General features: G+C 40.8%; 1 protein-coding gene across 12 annotated transcripts in view; it reads right to left on the reverse strand.

Moving 5' to 3' along the window:
* Positions 1-17,394, reverse strand: part of APBB2 (amyloid beta precursor protein binding family B member 2) — a 189,673-nt gene that overhangs the window by 30,105 nt on the left and 142,174 nt on the right. For all 12 annotated transcript variants that reach the window (XM_055796092.1, XM_055796098.1, XM_055796093.1 and 9 more), the window contains 2 exons: positions 16,784-16,930; positions 13,098-13,225 (listed from right to left, as the gene is read on the reverse strand). In XM_055796092.1, coding sequence (XP_055652067.1) covers positions 13,098-13,225; positions 16,784-16,930 — 275 coding nt within the window. The remainder of the gene's footprint in view (positions 1-13,097; positions 13,226-16,783; positions 16,931-17,394) is intronic.

Below are 17,394 nucleotides of genomic sequence, written 5' to 3' on the forward strand. Positions count from 1 at the left end.
TACTGTCTATACACCTTCCAGTAATGGCATGGCTAGGTACAAACACGCTGGCTCCGTTGTTGAGAAATAACTTGCCCTGGTGTCAAAAGAATTTCAGCTTCCCTTTCCCTTGCCTCAACACTCTCTGCCCCTCTAAATTTGTTGCTTCTAGTTGCTGTGTCTGAAGAGGGAAACAGACTTACTTCTGCCACCAGCAACAAGGAAATCTCCCAATGCTTGGCTGGCCAGCGGTGTCTGAAACTGGAAAACAATTTGGGCCCAATACAACTTCCCGTTGTACGTGCACCAATTTGCTTAGTAACTACAGCTGTTCCTTGTGGCAGTTGTTCTGGCAGAACTTAGCTTTACCAATCCTCCATCTCATCCAAAAATGTGAATTCAAACACGAATTTAAAATTTTAGGTATAGGCTTTGGGGGCTGGTGGTGTCTGACTTCTGATTCCTTCGCATTTACTTGGCCAAATATATGTATTCTGAAAATGAAAGGTGAAATTGACACATAAGTCTTCTTTCACAATTCCGTGTCTTAAAGAACAATCATTAATAACTTAACTTTTGAGACCTGTCATGGAAGTTGCAGCACTTGGCACTGGCTGCTGTGTTTGGCTGACAGGCTCTCCCCAGCAACAACTGCCACCATAAAACACGTGAAAAAATTTCCAGCACAAACACTCCACCGAGTCAGTGCCGTGAGCTTGCAGCCAAATCACTAGCCCAGAGGGATCTCTGTATTGCAGTTCACCTACAGGGTGCAAAAGAAGTGCACTTGCAGCAGGTAATGGGTCAAATTTACACTGACAGAAATGTCACAAGCAGCCTGCCTGCCCTGGCAAGGTGAAAACTGCCCCAGGAGAGCTCTAAGCTCACAAAGACCTGACAAATTCAACTCCTGCGCTGCCAAAAGTGCCAAATTCAAGCCCACAGGAGTCTTTGGGGGCATGCCTGGTGTATAAATGCAACAGGTGTTGCTCCAGCCTCTCCCTGCTATCAGGTGCTGCCCTCTCATGGGTCCCCAGCTGGGCTGTGTACCCGCAGCCTGTGTCCCTCACTGGGGACCACGTCCAGCCAAGCTCATCATCAGGGAGTGGGTATTTAGCACCACAAAGAATCCAGGGACATCTCCACACACTCAGCAGTGATCATGTGCCCAATTTTCTGGTTAAACTGCCAGTGAACAGCAGGGCAACCCAGTAAATGAAATCCAGAAGCTCTTTACCTCAGAGCAAAATACCAAGTGGCTGGACTAAAGAAACAAAACCACTATCAGCCACTGAGATCTTCATACTCACCCTGAGTGTGTGCAAGGACTGGATCCAAGGGGTTTACATACAAAAAATGTTGAGGAAAAAAGCAAGTAACTTTATAAGAAAGGAACCTGGATTCAGGTTGCAGTTTATTTCAGTTTGAACAAAGGAAAATCATATTAGAGCAACAAATTCATGTTGTGAGGCCAAGAGTGTATTTTTGCAGTTAACGAGAGAGGTGATTACCCCTAGCAGCTGCTGGCTCACACTTGCAGACCTGTAGCCTTGTAGTCCTACCCCTGAGATAAAAGCAGAAGCAGGTTTGCACCTCAGCCTCTGCACCTGCAGCACTCACAAGGTCCACTTCTGCCCTACAAGAGAAGAAACAGCATTTCCCAAGCTTGCCCTGCCTTTCGCTAATCTGAGGCATCCATCCTATTGTGAAGCAAAATATTTTGACACTTCCAGGAAACAAAAAATTAGTCCTTTTAGCAAAACTCAAGAGTACAACAAAATTTTGTTCAATCTTTGACAACCTAGAAGCTTAAAACCTCCCATCGTTTTGATCATCGACTTTCCTCACAAATTATAAGCAGCAACAGCAGTGCCAAACCTTCTAACTTATCTGAAATTCTGTATTATTTTCAAAAAGAGAGAGGAGAAGGTGAGGGACGAGTGAGGGAATATTTCATAAAAGTGTAAATCCTGGATTCAGGCAGGTATATGAGAATCTCCATACACACCAGAAAACAAGTACCCAGCATCGACGGATGGATGAAAAAAGTTTGAAATACTACCTTGAATCCTAAAGGCTCAAAAGTGACAAAATTAATATACCATTTATGAATGCCTGGGTTGGCAGTATTTCAGAAGAGCTTTGTTTGGTTTTTAAACTAAGGCCCTTGAAGCCACATATGTACTTCATAAATTAATAGAGGGCAAGAGCAATTGCTCAGTTTGCTTTGTCTAATCATTATGTTCCTGATGGCAGCTGAGCAAAAGCAGAGATGAAAAACAATTTTCCTAATAAAATACACAAGTATCCCCCTAAAAAGAAAAATAAACAAACAAACAAATAAATAAATCACAGTGCATCTGTTTTCTTGTGGGTGCGGGTGCTTTTTATTTTAAACATGTATCTACATTGTTGGAGATACACACGTAAAGTTTATACTACTTAATCAATGAAGAAAGACTGGTGATACACAACTACAGAGCAAAAGCAATTCAATACGACCTTAGCAAATTGAACCACACCTGCAATCACCCTACCAAAAGAAGGACCTTAACTGCTATGAGATTGTCTGCAATTGCAGAGGACAGGCCATAAGGATCCAGGTGGTCCCTTCCAGTCTGAGCTGCTGAAAAGCTTTCCTGTGAGTAGTCCACAGTTCCTCTTTCTGGATTTTCTTGACAAATACAGCATCATCCCAAACACTGCCACATGTCAATAACAGGTATCCCTGAACACAGGCAAGCTGGCTTTCTTGTTCTTGTCTGAAGTAGAAAGATTCACTTACTTCACTGATGTTAAACGTAAGATCACCAGAATACCTGGTCAAATACTAAGGCCAGCCACCTTGCAGACCTCAAACTCTTTCATACTTTATTCATACTTTCATCTTCTAAGATTCATAGCAGGCTCCTTACTTTTCCACCTGCTATTTTGTTCTTCTACAAGAACCCCCAGTCCTGCTAGAGAAATAGTATTTACACCATCCTGGCACTCCCAGAGGTATTACACCGATTTTGCTGAACAGTATCCTGGTTTTCCACATCTGTAAGTTATACACTAAACCAACTCATACTGAAGTTAATAAAAAACTTCCCATCAATTTTAAGGGGAATTTGGTCAGACTCAGGGGGCCCACAAGCGTACAACAAGCTAGCTTTCAAATTAATCAAGGTGGGGAGATGGGAACTTCAAGCAGTAAAATATTGACATTCTAGAGACAATTGAGTGTCATGTTTAATGCATCATTCAAATTACAAATTGAAATTATTTTTATGGCATTAAGATGAACAGCATTTATGTGAACCAGACCATCACCACAAGAGATATAACGCGTACAGATTTTTTTCAATGTCATTAAGCACAATTTTCTTCTCAAAAAACCAGATGTTCATGTAACAGTTTCTAAATACCAAAACAAGTCAGTCAGTCAAAAAACACCTAAATGTTTAAGATACTTTAATTATCTGTTAGGAAAAAAATCTTTTAGCTTGCTCAAATTAGTGTTCAAGTTTCTGCTAATCAATCTGGATGTATCAAAGAGACTTTAGTAGGTGATCTACCTCCATTGCCAGAGGGCAAATCGTGCCGAATACCACTGACAAAACCTTTTTCCCTGGGGGAGCCCATGTCACAAGAGGCCAACATACCATTCTCAGAACTAAAAACCTAAAGTGAAAATGCTTTCTAAATACATGCCTGGGATAAGACAGTGTATGTTATGATTTACATCAAGATGTACCACATATAAATATTTGAATTACAATCAGCTAGTAGCACACATTAACAAAGCATCCCGAGGCAGATGTGATATTTAATAATTGAAGTGGTAAGCTGATAGCAAGAGCATCCTCTTATATTTGAGAGGCACATTCCAAATTATTATACTAGTGCAGTTTGGTCAAGTTTGTGACTGTTCTTAAGAGACACAGGACAAAATTTGGACCTTATTTTACTATAGCACACCAAATTCCAGAAGACCTTAAATGGTCTACAAACACGTAGAAAAGTCATGAGTTCCCTTGATATCAGGAGTGTAACACCAATGCAAACATGAAAAGTGTACTTATGTAGGTGGATATAAATATTTACACAGTAAAGGCATATACAGAAGCATCCTGCTTCTCTCTAATCCACCAGTACAGTACAGGCATAAACAGTTTGGACAGGAAGCAGAGCTAGACAGGTCATTTTCTGTACTTCTCTTTTTTAATTTGCTGTATTTGAAAGCTGTAGATGTCCCACATTTCATTAAGCAGTGTAACACAGATAACTGAATGAAACTCTTTCCACTGCACAGTAAATTTTCTCCTCTGAATTACTTTTTCAGAAATTATTTTCCTGATACAGTAACAATTTTTAGGAAGTCAGAATTTTGCCTACAATAGAAAACAGTAAGCGTAGTAAATACATGCCTTAGAGAAGGCTGACCTTTTCAAGTAAGCCACCACATGACAGAAAACTCTATTACTGCTCATAGAAACACACTATAATCAAGGTAACAAAGAGCTGGTACCGAACATCTCGGCCAGCACGGTGCTTCTAAGTATTCTTAACACAATTTTTCTTAAAACACTGCTTTCTTCTTCAGTGGTCTATGCAACCTGTGGCTTATCTCCTGAGGAAGTTTTTTTGTATGCCTACCTTACTATTAACTGCACAGCTTCAATATACATTAGACTAGCAAAGTGAAATCACTAGTGGACTAATTTGGTATTCTCTCATCTGCTATAGAGATCTTAGACTAGACTAGGTCTTGAGAATGCAAGAACACAGTAAAGTTTTTTGTGGTGTGGGGTTTTTTTTAAGAAAAGTGTTACTGAATTGATATTATTTGACAGCTTTCATAAGGCTGTCAAAGACTAATTCTGTTGTGAAAATTTAGTCCATAGGTGGCTTCCTCTATACCCAGTCCCTGCTGCTGACACATAATCTGAGTGATGTGTTACTAAGCGTTTAACTTTAGTGCTGCTGAAGATGAAGGCGTGAAAGAAAGGCAGGTGCCTTCAATCGACTCTGGTTTGGGAAGGAGGATAAATTTTTGGTTAGCATAGCTTCTGTTAACAGGAAGTAACAGACTGTGTACGCACCCAAGTGCATGACCAGGCAAAGTAAGTAAGTTTAAACCACCTTTGATCATCACTTAAGACCAAAGCTTCTAACTGGGTGTTGAAAACAAGGAGGGCTGCAGACAGCCTGCGAGATGTTTTCTGTCCACAGCTAGGAAGCCAGAGAACAGCTGCTTTTTGCATCACTTGCATCACTGCACTGCCAAGGAGTTAAAGCAGCATTTAACTATTGGAATCCAGCCTGGATATCGTTATCTGCTTGATTAACATACAGTTAAAAGAATAATAGAAGAAAGCATCAGATTGCCACCCCAAGCTGGCAGTCAATAGCTCTTCTGGGCCACAGACACTTTCACAGGTGGCTCAAGCTATTCTCAAGGGACTTATGCAATAGTCACTTAGGTTCAGTGATCACCCCGGCTGTATTCTAAAGCGTTTCACAGCTAGAATCATAGCGAACACGCAGAGATTTTCTAGCACAAATTTGTATAAAGACTTTAAGCCAGGGATTCAGTCAATATGCCATCTTTTTTTATTAATCGAGACAACCTGATTACATCACAGTGGTTATTTGTAGTCCAGGTTTAGACATATCACTTGTCTTAACTGGAAGTTTTACAGCTGAACAATTCCAAATGCTATTGAAAAAGCCTGCCTCCCAGAAGAAAAACTAGATACAATTCCCAAATGAAATTATATGCAGTATTTTCCATTATTTTCTGAAGAACAATATATAGTAGTAAAGACACTCTACAATAAAATATTTCAACAGAATTGTGTTAAAGGTGACTAAACACTCATTGTCACGCTCAAGCCACTAGCAGAACAAGTGACACATTTTAAATGGTTGTTGGGTTGTTTTTCCTAACAAGAAGGGAAGCCTCCTGTCACTTTACCCACTTCTTTACAAGCAAATGCCTCAGCACTACCCTGAACTCTCCTTCACAGGCTTCTCTGTTCCTGTCCTGTTTTCCTTCCCACATAAATCCTTACAATTCTCCTTTTCTGTGTTTGTCCCAATTCCCTTGCTCTGTGAGTTGCTCTGCGCTCGTGCTAATCTACTGGTACTATGCTTCTCAAGTGCTGTTTCTGCATTCAAGCTTTTCGAAGATTACCAAGTATCTATAGCTCCATGGCCAAAATTCTCCCTAAGCGTATCCTTTTTTCTCAGCTGCTATCAAAGAGTGAATCCACCATTTGTAAGTACCTGAGCTGCTCACAAGGCTCATCTGTAACACAGAAAAATTCCTCACTGTCACAAGTAATCATTTTTGATCTCATTAGTGGCACCAGGCAGAAAGGACACAGCAATGTTACCCTAACACAGTTGAAGCCACTACTGATACAAAACCATTCGTGGGTGCAAAACTGTGGGTGCTTATTTCAAGTTAATATGGGCCTATTTCAACACGTCTTCAGTCTAGCATGTCTCTCATGTTAAATCCTGAACCTAAAATAAACCAGTTTCATTAATCAAAGTAAGAATCCACATGTACCGCTTTTTGCACCCACTTAACTATATTTGCTTGAAAACACATTCATTCTGTAAGCTTGACTAGATTTCCCGTCACAGCTGTACTGTTTCACTACCCCCTCCTAGAATGCACTGCACTTGCAAACAGTAACATCAAGCCTTATATAAATGGAAAGTTTTTATAAATAATCACCTAAACCATTTCTTAGCGAGAAGGGAAAATGCTACCAAAACATACAGAAAAGGATATTCATTCGCAATTGGCTTAGGGAAGAGGAGAAAGCAAAAGATTACCCAAAAAACCCCAAACCAGCTAAGAATACGGATCAGGAAAGCCTGTAAAATCCTCTTCCTTCAGTGTAATCCCTCACCTATGCCCCATTTACATGATTCATCACTGTATGTTTTGTCCCTATTCCAAGGTTACAGGGACCAAGGGGAATAGGCAATATTGATTAATGGAGTCTCAGAATTTGAAGAGTTCAGCTGGAATTACACCTTCTTTGAAGGGTGTTATCTTTTCAGAAGAGCAGGTGCAAACACCATCTCAGTTTTAATTTATTTTCTGCTTCTCTTGACCATGTCTCTAATGCAGAAGAGAAAGTTTATTATTCATTATCTTGTACAGCTTGATAAGCTTCTCTCACAGAATCAGAGAAAGACTCCATCTCAGAGCACATTCAATCATCGCCTCAAAGGGAAGGCAATCCAGAAAGACCTCCCTGAACGATGCAGTTTATTACAAGCCACACTACATCACTGAAGCCTGATGCTGCGCTACTTGTACACAAAATATTTTATGAAAAGACGAATGATAAATTACAGATACACCGGGATATCCCAACCACACTAAACTTGTATATATTGTCGATACTTATCTTAGCTTTTAATTGTCTAATCAAGGAAAGGTATCCCTCCTAAAATCTCATGTCCATATGACAGGCACGCACTGGAGCTCAAGCCAGACAGTATCTGTAACTACATAGTCTCAGCTAGGAAATACAGACCGCAGCGCCGAGACAGGCACCTGACCTGCAGCACAGCTTCCACCCTCCCCATCACCCCCTCTCTGTCCTCTAACAAACCAGTTCTCACCCAGCCACGTCACTATCCCTCCTAGCTTGACACATGCTCAAAACTTAAAAAGAAAACATGAAACCTACAGCAGCAGTTGTTGCACAAGTGAAAATTTCCAATTCCAGGTGTCTAGAGAAAGGTTCCTAAATCTGTATTTAGACATCTAATTTTCAAAGATACCGAATATACAGAGATCCTGCGGCACACAGCATAGTGCACAGCGTAGGTGTTAAACACCTCAAACCAGGCCATTTTTATTTAGCTGTTGAAACAGCAAGACGGGATACCATTTTTAATTCACCGTATTTTGAAGAATCTCAGCCATCACTTTACACCATTTCCTCCTCATTTTCTACAGATTTGTCCCATTTTCTCACTCATGTCACCCCAGTAGTTTTCTCAGCTCCTGCCCTAGCACCTCCTGAGATAACAGAGCTCAGGTCATTTCTGTTTTGTTGTTGGGACTTTCTTCTCTTCCAGCCTTACAGGATTATGTCCATCTAACTTGGGGTGTCTATTCATTTAGCTGCTCCCCCTTTCTGAGGCAGCTTGAGCCTCATCTTTGGTGTCCTACTTTCTTTAATCCAGTGGTCCTCTCCGCCCTTCTCCCCTTTTTGATTCCCAGCCTCATTTTATTCCCTAATACCTACTGCAGCAGAAAACCAGCAGCAGTTCAGAGCAGCAGGGCAACGGACATCCACGCAGATGCAGAGATCCTCACCACCACCACCTGACAAAACGGGCATTATTAGGGCAGAGGAGGGAGCGGAATGCTTTCACGCTGTCTAGGCAGAGAGCCTACGATGAGAAAGCCCTAGTACCAGAGAATCTGCCCCTCTGTCATTTAACAACCAAGAGCAACTGTGCCCCCCCCCCCCATCCTGCCAGGGAAACACATGGACTGTAGAGAAAAACCCGCACTATGAGGTGACAAAGCCGGTGGATGAACAAAGACACATGCTATGTGTTTTGCCCAACATGCCACATACCCACACCATCCAGTAACTAGTTCCACATTCAGTCCCATCAAAGCTGTCTCCTGAACCCACCTGCAGCCCTCCTGGTCACCTAACCCCTGAATTTTGCAGCTGGAATAGACTGCTGTTGTATGGAGACACCAGGAGAGAAAAAACTGATCTTGCAGGCAATTAGAAGCCCCATAGAGGTTTTAAAAGTTGAGGTAGACTTTGGATTGGTGGAACAGCAATGAAGATAAAGGAGGATTCAGGGAAATCTGCTAATGGAAACTCTTTCACAAAATTGATGGGCCATTACCTTTTCTCTCGACCTTGCTAGCAAGCTGCTCAGAAAGCAAAGGGCATGCACCAGCAGTCAAGAAGGAGAGACAAAACCCAACCTGAGGAATGATTAATGTACAGTCCTGCAGCTCTCAAGTAAAAAGAACAACCCTTGTATAGCTTCAGTAGGCTAATATTTTCCAACATGCTTTTAAAGCCCAGAAAAAAACACGTCACGGGTGGCTTGTTAAGAAGCAAACACAGCACTGACAATTATTCCCTGATATGCCTGTGATACCACATATCATCCACGTGACAATGACCCTACTGATACTGAAATCAGTATTTAAGCAAGTGCGAGGACTTTTCTTATTTACAAATAATACTAAATGAATCGTCACAGCTCTGTTGTCAGTACAGCAGTAGAGGAAGATTGTAGAGTACAGTGGAATTTACTTTTAAAAAGCACATGGTATTACCGAAGAAACCAAGTCTGCCAAAAGGTTGGACAGATACAGTACATTTATTTTCCTTTAATGCCCATCTATACAGACCAAACATAGGACTCAGAGTCTACACATATACATGCATAACCATAAATTTGTGGGAACCTGCTTTTCTTCATGATTTTACGAAGGCGCTCCAGCCTTTCTTAAGCTCAAACATACTTTACTGACCGATTAATTGAAAACAAGGGATGCTACCTCTCGAAAGACAAAATCACCACACAGCTTAAGTAAAAAAACACCAATGAAGCCTTTGCTTATCACACAACTGTTAAAAAAAAGAAACTCTGGAGATCAGGATAATAGCAGAAGATACGGAGAGCGCGATTACAGCTTCCCGGAAGACATTTCTGCCTCAGGTGAGTTAGCAGATACATCCTCAGATTAAACTTTCATCAGCAGACCTCTGTATTTCATCAACTTTTCATTATGGCACAGCTTAGAAAAATCATATGGTCAAGTGTCATTAGAAAACCTCTTCATCTTCCAGAACAAAATCTACCTGAATAAATTACTACAAGCAAAACACAGAGAAAAGTAGGACCTACAGATCGTTATGGGGTTCAAATAGCTCAAAATCAAGGAAAATATAAATTTCTACAATATTTTAAAATTGAAACACTGCCTTTCACAAAAAATCCCATAAATTATACAGGCTCTTGGACCAGAAAATGTAGCTAATTAACAAAATTCATGTGCAACAACTTCTGGAACAGCTTAATCCCAGAAACCGGGATTTCATCCATTTCCTGGACAATTAATCCACCAAAGCAGCAATGCGATTCCCTCACTTTTCTCTGATGATGGCAAATTCATAATCATGGCAAGCTGCTTTTGCAAAAAGTGGATGGCTCTGATGTGTTTCATCTCAGGACCAATGTGTAATTTTACCAGGATGTGCCCAAGAACTGCATGATAATGTATACGTTAAAAGATATGCAGTGCCATTTCCAGCTCAACAATATGGTTTTCTCAGCTTGGATTCTCCTGTCACCAAATGCTTTTTGTGTGTGTGTTACTGCTTCTTCAGCAAATCCTATCGCATCTATGCTACCCTTCCCTTCAAAGCGTGCTTCCTGTACTGAACCCCTCTACGCCCAAAACACACTGTACCTCTCATTACTCAGTCATAAATTTGTTCTTTCTGTTTGTCTTTTGGATCTTCTGCTATTTAGCATCACACGTAGTCTAACTTTACTTACAAATAACAGCTACACTGCTTTTCTTACAATCTCAATTTTTTTAAGTGGGTCAATAAAGCATTAAACGAGCTACACTTCAAAAAGAGTGGGCTTCAGTCCTGAAAGTCATTCTGGACACAAAATTTCTGTAAAAGCATCTATCAAAATTCTTACAAATGGCTAAGAATAGGAAAGGTCAGAAATCAAACTTCCTATGATGAAAAAAACCAAGTTCCATAATAAGTGGCTAAGAATGTTACTATGGCAGAAGATGAAAAATTAAGGGTGGTTTTCATTGTGTGTTTATATACTGAACCTTCATTAAACTATTTCTTGCTGTTATTTACAGCAAACAATCAAGAAAAGTCATGCTCTCTAGGAACAAGAAATGACACTTTCACCTCAGAAAGGCCAACTGCTTCTTTGACAGTAGAAATATGAGAAAAGATTAGTTTATTTGCTCTGCCACATTCTCTGTACTGTCAGCGTCACAAATGAAATCTCAGGAAAACAGTAGAAGCAGCTTCTACCTTTTATAACCAAGAGGGAGAATACTGGGTTTGTTTTGGGTTTTTTTTTGTTGTGTGGTTGGTTGGTTTGTTTTTTTTAAACTTGGACCTGTACTTCTCCCACATATTTCATAAGTATTTTTTTTTCTTAGTAGAGACATGAGTTTCTGCAGAAGTGTCAACAGAACTGAAATTCATCTTTGGTCCTCCAAACATGGCATGAAAATGGGCAACAGTGGGATCCGAAATGCTAGTTCTTGTGCCTTGTACATAGCTTTTGGTAAATGTCGCAGAATACCATGACAGATCCATAGGTCAGAGCAGGCAGAACAGCCTGCACATACAACCTTTCCCACCAGCTCCTGTCCTACTGATGGGGCTTACGTTCATCTAGGAGAGTCTGCTATTGCCTCCCACCCCCAAATACATTTCACCAACAGCTTAGAACATTTTGGTGCCACATGATCGCAAGAGGCATGTTTCTCTTAGATGTCCCCTTTCAACATCGATATTTCTACGACAAGTTCTGTCTTTAGGAGAACAAGGTACTCAGCCTGGAGAAATGTGACTCATCTTATTTTATAAACAACATAATGAAATGATTTTATTTCCCAAAGAAATGTAAATATTGAAAAAAAGAACTTCAAAAAATCAGCAAAAAGCAAAGCTGGCTTCCTTCACTCTGCACCACATTTAGGTGCCCCTTATGATGCTCCCTTTATTTCCTGACCAAAGGAAACTACTACAAAATCTGACTTGACGGGAAATGTGCAATGCATTCATTTTCTGAGATGAACAAAGCACTGCAATGGTTTATTTATAAGAAGTTAAAACCTTTTTATTTCTCACCACTTCAAACTCGATTTGTCTCTTTTAGGTCTCTCAAAAAACTGTACCAATGGAAGTGAAAAACCCAACCATCAGTCATTTAAAGTAAGAAATTTAGAAAGATGGAATTGAGTCACCTTTTGTTTTGGAAATCATAGCCAGAGATAATCAGAAACCTGGGCGGGGGGGGGGGGGTTTAAAAAAAGTTACAGAAAATCTTTTATTGGGATTTTTCAGGTCCAAAAATGACATTTCCCATCAAAAGTCAGAGACAAAAACCCCCAAAACAACCTACTATTGCACATATCTCAATAATCATGCATGGAACTGAAAAGCAACAGCTTGTTAGCATTATTCAATCCTTACTACCCATGTGTCAGGATGGGTACTGTGGGAAGATCCTAGAACTCAACATGAATGGCAATGTTTTTGATACATCAAAATGCTCAACAGGACAGGGAGACAGCTCGCTGTCCTGCTCTAACAAGACACCTTCGCAACCCTGTTCCCACAGCAATGTTACACGACAAACAAGGATGCTACCAAAAGGCCATCAGTCAGGAAGGAAAACTAAGGAAAGGCCACCTCCAGGTCTTCAGCATGCATTTGTGGTTGCTCCCAACGGCAAGGAAGAACTTCAGCTCACAGGCAGGCAGGTTTCAGGGACAAACCTTAGTTTTCTGCAACACCCTAAGGAATTTTCTTGCATCAAGATCTTTAAGAAATAGTAAAGGCTTAAAACCATTACTTTTCTCTCAAACCAGCTTTTTCTTCCATCAAATCAAATATCCCAATAAAGTACAAACTCATGTATACAGTCAGAGTGTAAGTAGTGCATTTCACTTGGACCAGCAGGAAGGCATCTTTTACATAGCCAGGAGACACATACTATGAGACATATTTGCAAACATGGTTTTATATTAAAAATATTATATATATCTGAAACAAAGTAATGTTGCATGTGCAGTTTTATGCACCTGGCTGAGTTAATCTGAAGGCTTGCTCAATACAGGTTTAGCAAAACCACATTAAAGTGACATGCTATGAAAAGCAGGGATTTTAAAAAGTAACACCAGCAAGAAAAAGAAGAATTTGGCCACCTTCTTCTAGCCCCTGGGACACAATTAATCAATCAAACGGATAGGTCTCATACCTATCTTGTTCCAGGTGTATCTATACTCTATATCAGCAGACAGAAATAGCACCAAGTCAAGAGGGATAAGGAGACTGCAGACTCACCGGCCGTTGTCACGCCCCACACCCCAGACTCTGATGCTCACAATGGGCTGTGAATGAAGAACTGTGCGGTCCATGGGGTCAATCAGGTTCAGCATGTCATTTTCCAGTATAAGGTACATGTCTTTGCCCTGCAACTCCAGACAAAGTACAGTTACTCAGTGTGTCACCCTCTCAAACTGAGTGGGATCAAGGTGTTATGCCTATGCTGTTTAGACCTGCATCCTCTTAATTTAATCTAAGTTTTGGGTTGTTCCAAGAGCGACTGAAAACAAATTCATTTACTTTCTGGTGTAAAAAAGATCTAAGATGGTACACTACTACTGTGTTTTAAAATGATCCCAATCACAAAAAGCTTTGATGTCTTTGAAGTGCAATGGTTTGCCTCATTCAACCCCAAGCTACTGAGTTATTCAGCAAATTATGTGTTTATCCTTTCTCCAGTAAATGCTTCCAAATATATGAGAAGTCACAAACTGTCTTGATAGTAAAAGCTTACATTAAAACCTCTACTCTTGAAGCAGAGTTTCTTCCTTCAAACAATGTGCTTCGCTTCCACAAACTTTAACCAATGGGTCATGGGAACAGACAGCAATTTGTACATGTCAAAGGATTTAGAGGATACTCTTTGAAGAAAGATTAATTAAAGGGGAAAACCTGGCATTAAGACATGAACGTGAATTCTGCCAGTGACTGCAGAATCCTGGAGCCAGGATTTCTCCCTAATTCTTTTGGCATGTAAGAACAAGGAGAATGCTCTTTCCCCTTAGACGAAACAAATTTAGAGGCCATTTTCCTTTTGACGCTAATTCACAAATGCTCATCTTCCTCCTATGGCTAGCATTTGCAAAAGGTTTGCTGTCTCTTCCATCACATCTAATAGCTCTCTTCTCGGAGACTGTACACCTACGCTGCAGACCCTGAGAACCCACAGAAATGATCCTGGACCTATTGCTGAGAGGTAAGACAAGCTCCTGCTGAAAAGAAGAAGGTAGGAGCTATCAGCTAAATATGGAGAAATTTGTTTCCTCTCTGTTGTGCCAGAATCTATAAATGAACAGAAAGAATGAAAAGTGTCCGACCTCCTACTGACAAATGTTTCAGAAATGACCTTTTACTTCACCTCAGCAACACAGAAACCCTCTTCCCGCTTGGTCACAGTGGCTCAAGTCTTAATGACGTCTAATTTTGTGTCTGTGTAAGACATTCATTCATGTGTCCCTGGGAGGGCCTGCTAGCAGGGTTTTCAGGCTAGGCAGCAAGGGGCAGGCACTGCCAATCACCTCTCCCACCCCCAAATCTCCTAACAGGGATTCAAAGGGGAGCTGTGACACGGAGCTGGCAGCACAAGCGCTGAGAGGGGTGCGGGACCAGTAGGAGACACAGGCTGGTACATGCGATGCCAACACAAGAACATTCTGCCTGATGGAAAAAGTACAGTGGTGGCCAAGATGCAAGGCTGAATATATAGGCTGCTCCTAGAGAAGCAGAAACAGATGTAGCTGCAATAACCATGTATGTAAATGGGGTGAATCGGCAACAATGAGCTGCTTGTGGCATACAGAAAAAGAAACATGGGAAATAAAACACAAAAGCCAGGCCAACACCAGGCAGACCAACATGATGAAGGAAACCAAACAGAAAACAGAGTCATCACAAAGAAAAAAGGTGAGAAATTTGCTTGGAGGTCAGAAGCAGTAAACAGATTATGTGAAGAATGTTACCAAGTGTCACAAAGATTGCTTTTTGGACCCATTTTCTACTTATATATTTGTTCCAGAAGGAAATTATTACAAGAAGGTAAAAGCTGTTCATCATGCAAAATACACTGGGATTAGGGTAATAAAACTGAATCCAAATTAGCTGGAAAAGATTGGAGAATGGGCAGATAAGCAACATAAGTCACAGGAAATTATCCTTGCAATGCTCAAGGGATAGCTTGGCTGCAGCCAGAAGCAATATATTTTGCTAAGTTTTGTTGCCTTATTATACAAAAGCTATTTTAGAGATGAAAACACTGCACAGGGCAAGAAGAAATGATTTAGACAGACTGGGAGCTTGAACATAGGCCTCTGAACTGCTGAACAGCTGCAGAGACCCGACGGTCGAAGATGAGGAAGGGGAACAGCCACGCAGGGAAAGTGAATAAAGGAAAGAAAGGCTCAACCCCAGCAGCCTTTCAGGGAAGTGTTACACATGGTGGTATACAGGTCAATGGCAACAATGTATCTTTTCTGTGTAAGTGATTTTGTAATGCACAGGACTATAATGCATAGGGAAGTAGCAACACGAACAGGCGAGTTGTGTTTTCCTTCTTAGATTTTACAGAACCCTGGAAATTAGAAACTCACAGGGAATTTCTTTTGGAGGGGAACGAAGGGCATAAAATCCCACATTAAAGCCAGTGGCAAAGCTTCTGCAGGACCAGGATTTTACCCAAAGTGTAGGGTTCTTTATATTTTGTTTTGCGCTTTTAAATGATGAAAACGTGGGGATGATCATAGCCAGGACACTCTACTTAAGCCTTAGATTGTAACAGTAACTTGGGAGACTGATATTTTTCCTTAAATTTTCACTGAAATAGACAAATCTTTCTTTTAATTTCTCTTCTGTTTAGCAGTGCCGTTTTGTTTAGATCACACAAGATGGATTACAACATTCACTCTTACATTGCTTTTGCATTCAGATCTTGTGTAGTACATCCACATTAGTGTAACCCTCCTGAAAATATGTCATCAGAGAGGTAGAGTAAGATTTGGCTGAAGTTTAAGTTGTTCCATGAACAATCAAATAACGAAGATGGTTTTCTATGGGTTTGTCTCTTATGTCTTCTCTATGTCCCAGCATTATAACCCCACCTGTTCCTTTCTTGTTTCACTGACTGATCCCTCCACACCTTCCACTTCTTCATCTTTCCCCAACACACCTGTTTTCTACACAACACCTCAGGCTTCTTTCACACTTCACATCCCTGAGCTCCCACAGCGTTATCCTGCCTTTGCTGCCAATTCAGAAGCTTGCATGGTTCTATCGATGAAGGTGTACTGACCCATCAGCAAACCAAGAAAGAAGAGAGCTTGGCTCTGTTTTCCCCTCAGCGAGTGGGAATTTGGCATCCTTCAAAACTGGATGACACTGGCGAACAGATTCAAGGTTTATTGAAGAGGAACCAACAGACAGACTGATGACATAAAAATAATTTCCTTCTGAACACTGATAAAATAATCATCTTAAAATAAGCCATCTGTCCATCAGTCTCAAACTTCTCATGCATTTCAGAAGCACAAGCCACACCAGTCTGGGCTTCCTGAAAGCCCTTTTATCCCTGGGAAACCTGTGAAAATGCTGTTGCAAAACACCACCCTCAAACCTCTGGTCAGGAGAAAGACTTCTGCCGATTTCAACAGTTTGGCCTGTGTGTCCCCAGCACTGGTATTGCACAGGCATGTACTAGCACAGATGCAAACATGAAGGCAAGATCTTTGTAGCATCTGCTGTCCTGAGAAGTTTGGCACAAAAATGTCAACGCTTTCCTTGAACCCTGATCTATTTTTTGGCAGTACCAGCTGGGATAGGGAAATCCCAAACACACAGCATGGATATATTTGCCTACACGGTTGTTCTTTCAAGACATTTCATGGCACGAGAGGCATGTTACAAGAGGCGTTACAAGTTCACCCTGTTCTTACCTCTCCCCAAATGCCAACAGTGTCTCTGATGTCATTTTTACAGTACGAGAGTTGTCTGATGCAATTGTTCACAGCAACGCTGCTTTTTCCAGGAGCCAGATCTTCTTCTGCCATTTCCACCCAGCCCAGAGATCGTACAGCAAAGCACTAAAAAGAAATCAGAAAATATCTGAACATGTATTGGGATACACAACACGCTCCTGTATCCAGCTATGGAAACCTTGTCATGCAACAGAGACTGGAAAGTTAAGGTTAAAGATCCCCAGCTAAAAAGGGAACAAAATCAAGGCCTTGTAGACGAGCTTATGCTCAAAGATAAGTAAATTAAAATATAATTTGAGAATGGCAAGGTAAAAACATTTGAAGGAACAAAGAACAACACATGACTTGCCAGGAAAAGTATCTGTGGAGGTAACAGTAATGCTTTATAATAAAAAGATTTTGTTAATATGAAGAAGGAAACAAGGGAGCAGCAAGTAGTAGGGGGGACACAAACACAGAGAAATAAAGGAAAAAGCACAACCACAGATACAGTAGAACTGAAGTTTTAGCTAGTATCTAGAGCCTCACTGCCTGGCTTTTAACTAGAAAATTAAGTTCTTTTGTGGATT

The sequence above is a fragment of the Falco peregrinus genome, chromosome 2 (assembly GCF_023634155.1).
Source record: "Falco peregrinus isolate bFalPer1 chromosome 2, bFalPer1.pri, whole genome shotgun sequence".
Lineage (NCBI taxonomy): Eukaryota > Metazoa > Chordata > Aves > Falconiformes > Falconidae > Falco > Falco peregrinus.